The sequence below is a fragment of the Charadrius vociferus genome, unplaced genomic scaffold (genome assembly GCF_000708025.1).
Source record: "Charadrius vociferus isolate BGI_N301 unplaced genomic scaffold, ASM70802v2 scaffold359, whole genome shotgun sequence".
NCBI classification, from domain to species: domain Eukaryota; kingdom Metazoa; phylum Chordata; class Aves; order Charadriiformes; family Charadriidae; genus Charadrius; species Charadrius vociferus.
This window is the reverse complement of record NW_009661369.1, coordinates 898,157-903,446: the sequence shown is the minus strand read 5'-3', so window position 1 is coordinate 903,446 and position 5,290 is coordinate 898,157. Positions and strand designations below refer to the sequence as shown.

The 5,290-nt window shown below is 39.3% G+C and overlaps 1 protein-coding gene across 1 annotated transcript in view; it reads right to left on the bottom strand.

The window, feature by feature from the left end:
- Positions 1–1,125: 1,125 nt before the first annotated feature.
- The window catches only part of HS3ST5 (heparan sulfate (glucosamine) 3-O-sulfotransferase 5), a 6,785-nt gene continuing 2,620 nt past the window's right edge, over positions 1,126–5,290 (bottom strand). The window contains exon 2 of the mRNA XM_009893604.1: positions 1,126–2,877. Coding sequence (XP_009891906.1) covers positions 1,947–2,877 — 931 coding nt within the window. The 3' untranslated portion in view covers positions 1,126–1,946. The remainder of the gene's footprint in view (positions 2,878–5,290) is intronic.

The following is a 5,290-nucleotide window of genomic DNA, read 5'->3' as shown; positions in this document are numbered from 1 at the left end:
CATGCAAATGTTCAATTGGGTAAAATCCCCTCTTTGAACACTATTAGGCGAGTTAAATGTCTTGGCCCTTATGTCTGGATGTGGGCAGGATGAATGGCTCTCATACAGGGAAACAGTGAGTAGTATTGTATCTACTGCGGAAAATTCCACATATGCTGTACCGTGTTGTGTTGGCAGCGCTCTGAAGCAGCACGAAGAAAGGGCACATTGCTCACAGTGCTAGCACATATGATTAAGATACAGCAAGACAAGTAGCAATCTCTCACAAGAGATTTAAAAATCACTTATTTAGAAAACTGATGCTTCCAAATCACTGAGCAAGATAAACAGCCCACAGGGAAAACTTGATCTTATTATAATCTGAACTACCAGCTACTCCGCTACTGTAGCTCAGAATATTCAGATGTTCTGGATATCTTCCAAAATCCGTGTCCCCATCAATCTTTAGATGTTGGTTTTAAAGTGGTTGGGGTTTTTTTCTTTCTTTTTTTTTTTTTTTCTTATTCTAAAAGACACTTTTCAATTGCTTTTATTCTTTTTCTTATTAATCTTTAAGAGCCATACAATGTATAAAGCATGAAAATACTCATTTCCTGAACTAATTTCTTGTCACTTACTGAATGGAAGCACGAGCTATGCATTTATACTAGGAATAACAACACTGTGGTTGGTTGGTTGGAGCAGGTGCATTTGTTATCAGATAAAAGCAGAAGAATCACAACTATTTTCCTTGACTTCTGAAACATCACCAGCTTTCGATGATGAAATCTCTATAACTATTCTTCTAATCTTGTTTGTCTGTCTGCCATTTTGGCTTTAATAGCGTCTCTGCTTTTCTGATATACCTGGTTACAATAATCTTTTACAGTCATTCTTTAGCCTCGCGGGCTACTGCAACTGAATTAATTATAGCAAAGTGCTGCAATAGAACAGCAATGATGTTCTTTGAGGTGTGCATTGCACCAGATTCCCAGATGGATGAGTTTTTTAATAAACTCAGCTTCACAACATGTATCACTTTTCTCAACTGTCTAGAAACCGAGTTTACATGTGCAGTTCTCTTTCACATGATTTAGTTGGGCTAAGGGACCACGCTGATGTACATCAAGCAAAGGTGAAAAGTCGTTGCACATATAGGTAATTTTAATCCATTCCATTTTTAAATACCACAATAAATTTAATTTTCACAATAAATTAAATAGCCATATTCAGTTTACAAAATAGAATTACTTAGTGTGAAACCAGTATTTATAAACATTGTACACTATGTACATGATGTTTAGCTTTGTCGACACACAAGCATAGAAGAAAAAAATTATTTGACCTTTTTTTGACACATGATTGACATGCTACAAGTGACACTATGGTCCATACAATAAAACAATAGTGCAAACTCACCACAGGAACTCTGAAACAATGTCATTTGTATGAGATAAGATATTCATTTCAAATAATAAGAAAATAGTACTATCCACTCTCATTGTAAAAATTCAGCGCTGTGTTTAAAGTGTCAGTATTCCTTTAGCAATATACATACCAAATATAGCCTGAAGATTATGCTTTCTCACAGCTTCACAGACTTTTGACATGAATTTTTATGGCATAAACTGACATTCTGCTTGGATCAATAAGTATGTCACATAAACACTTCACTAAGCGAGAGGAACACTGACCCTTTTAACGGTGTCTGACTGTATGTCCCTAAATACCTCCTTTCCCTTTATTATTATATCTTAAAAGATGCAACTATGCTGACAGTAAATTTATGTTAGTTACTACTCTGTAGAAAAAATTGATCCCACTGTATATTTGGTCACACACTGCATATGTACACGTATGCATGAAAAAAGTTACTTTGATAGCCGTGTCTATGAAAAGTGCATATTTTAGCAGAGACATTTATTGCATGTCTCAGGTGCAACAGAAAGTGTTGTATGAAGTTTAATTTAGGGCCAGTTAAATGTCCTCCCAGTGATCTGGTAAAATTTTTGATTAAAAGGATGAAAGAACTTGCGCAATTTGGTAATGACAGAGGTATCCACCTCTGGATGGATGCGTCCCTTGCTACCCGCCAGGCACTTGTTAAAGACAATGTTAAATCGCAAGCAGTAAAACCCTCTGGTGGCATTGAAGTATAAATTGTACTGACTTATCCTTGGAGGAAGATTTAGGAACTTCTCGACCAGCTGGAGTTCTGGCAGTGGTTCTGTGATGAGCCGGTCTCCGTCCACGATATGAAACTGCTCGACTGGGAAGTATTTTAACCATCTCTCCAGATGTTTTGTGTAGATGCTGGTTCTTACAGCCTTATATTTAGTGTTTACTTCACAGGTATTAGGATCAATAGCCAGCTTCTCAAATTTGTAGTAAGTTTTGTTCTTTCTTTCCTTACCTTCCAGCACCTGAGTGTAATCAGAAATAGCTCTTGTGGTAGGTTCCCTGACAATGATCAATAATTTGATAGATGAGTTCATTTTGTAAATCCTTTCAGGTACTTCCTCGGTGATGAAATACGCGGGGCTTTTCTCAATTGTTATTTGATGAGGGTAAGAAAAAGGCATTTTTTTCCGGTACCACTCAATCCCCTTGGCATAGTTCTCGTCATTGTCAAAGAAGTGAATCTCTTGAGAAGCTTTGACCACTGCGGGGTGAAGGTTCAGCATCTCCAGCAGCGCTCGGGTGCCTCCTTTCCGCACCCCAATGATAATGGCCTTGGGAAGCTGCTGAACCAGATTGTGCAGTCGTATTTGCTCCTTGGTGGCATTGCCCTTTCGGAACTCGTGGAGCAACCCTCGCTTGAACTGCAGAGCTCGCAGCTGGATTTCGTCCTGGCCGCGGGATCCAAAACGACCATCGATGGGGCAGAGAGGCTGCAGTCTGCAAGCAAAACAAGAGGTATTTGTAAAAAGAAGGTATCTCATAAGGCAAGTTTTCTGTATAAGTCAGTCACCCTCATGAAAACCTTTCACAATATGGTGTGATGCGTGCATCTTTCAACTTTTATTTTATTCTGCCAGTGATTAGATTGTTTGCAAATGGTTTTATTATTTATTCTAGTATTTTGCTGTGATTTGTCTGAGTAACTTCTAACTCCACTCTTTTGCTCTTTTCAAGCGTAGGCACTATGATTACAGTTCTCGGGGCTTCTTGAACCTTGCCTCACCTCCCACGTTGCTGATTACTTTGTGATTGCTTTGCCAGTTTTTAAAACATTCTAAGATGAATTTTATTTGGTCATTTTGATCTGCAAATCCAGTTCATTTAAGTCATCTCTTTCCAGCACTTCTCCTGTTCTACCCTGAATTATTTCCTGTGCTTTCCATTGTGTTGACTTTATTAGCTGCTGATCCAGAGTTGGCCTTTTTAGTGAAGAGGAGAAGAAAGGGTGAAAAACAGCTTTCTAGGCATCACCTTTCAATATTTTCCCTCCTCTTTAGAAGGTGCCTGGTGTTTTCCCTGGGACAGAATCAGAAAGACCAAGGTTCTGAATCAGGAATGATTAGCAAGGCACAGAAAGAGCGGTAAGAAAAAAAATTAAAAACGTATTTATTGCATCATTACATCAATGATTTTCTTACCCTCACTTATGTATCCTCCCACTGAACCTAATTTTGTGCCTTACTGTTTCTTCTTTTGCCCCTGAATTTTTGTGCTATTCTTTTATATTCACCTGCAATTATTTCACCTATTTTCCACTTCTTGTATTTGATGTCACTGAATGCAAGTGATTCACTAAGAAAAACGTTCAAATTTTGCTACTAGAGAAACTTCAGTAAGCTCTCACCTCCACTTCCAAATCAGTGCTTTGATCATTATGCAGGCCAATATTGCACTGAAGATGAAATTGGTGTGTAGAGGGAGCTTCCAAAGTCCTACAGAAAAAAATTATTAAAAATTTTGTGGAGCCATTCTCTCCAAAGTTAAAGATATGTAAGAACAAAGGTTGCCTAGGCAATTTTAATATGAGCTCGCTGTGCATATATATTATGATACATTTTTTAAATTACATGGCCACATGCTATTATTTTTCACAGGACCCCTGCCTCAGCCAGTATACCAGATGGGCAATGCTCATTAATAGCTGTTTAGGTATTCAGTATTTATGCTGGTTTCTCAGCATGTGGCCCCTCACTCATTTACTATATATTATTCAAAACCTGCTTTCAAGACAGAGTTATTTATTTCTTTATGGCTTTTCCATCCATCACTGCTTGTTGGGGTCTCTAATTTGACACGGATGCTAGGACAATGAATGGTTGGGACAAAGTAAGTTTGATCCCCCTGGCTGACCTGCTAGCTGTTTCCTTGATTATCCAGATGCTGAGAGATATAGCCTGTCCAGGCAGAGTGGAAGAAGCAACCCAGATTACATTGCTGGGTTTACATGAGCTCTAGCTAAGTCCTGCGGACTAATTAGAAAGTGTGATGAGAAGTGAGTGCCTGTTGTTATTTCTTTTCTCAAGTTTCCAGACTTCTTATCCTTTGCTCTCTGCCATCTACTGAATAAGAGCCTGGCTTGGTTGCAAAGACTGAAGCATTGCCTTCCAGTAGCTAAAGAGGGCCTACAGGAGAGCTGGGGAAGGACCTTTTACTAGGGCATGTAGTGATAGAATAAGGGGGGATGGCTTTAAACTGGAAGAGGGAAGGTTTAGATTAAACATTACAAATAAATTTTTCCCTCTGAGGGTGGTAAGGCACAGGTTGCCCAGAGAGGTTGTTGAGGCCCCATCCCTGGAGGTGTTCAAGGCCAGGCTGGATGTGGCAACCTGGTCTAGTGGGAGGTGTCCCTGCCTATGGCAGGGGGGTTGGAACTCGATGATCTTCAAGGTACCTTCCAACCTAAATCATTCTATTATTCTATGATTCTATGATTGCAACACTGATGCAAACCTGCCAATAAAACAAAACCAAGAAAACAAGCAGAAAGCAATGTCTTGACTTGACAGTAGTACAATTTGGTCAGACTGTGGTGTGGCTGGTAAGACAGTCTTTCTGCAGCAGCGAGGTGGCAGTTAAAAGCCTAAGAAACAGAAGCTGCAATTGAAGCTTCTCTTCCCTCTCCTTCTGTGTAGTTGTTATTTGTTTTCAAGCAAAAAGGATTCCACAACAGCAGTTCCAGACCCATCTCAACTAATTTTATCTCTTTTGCTCAAAAAGACAGTTAGCGCTGCCTTCAGTGTAACACAACAGCTTGTCAAACAGGGTGGTTTCCTTTAAAAGTAAATAAATATTCTAAATGTCCTCTAGCCTAAGGGAAAAGATTGGATGTTGTTAAAAGTCCCTCCTCAAC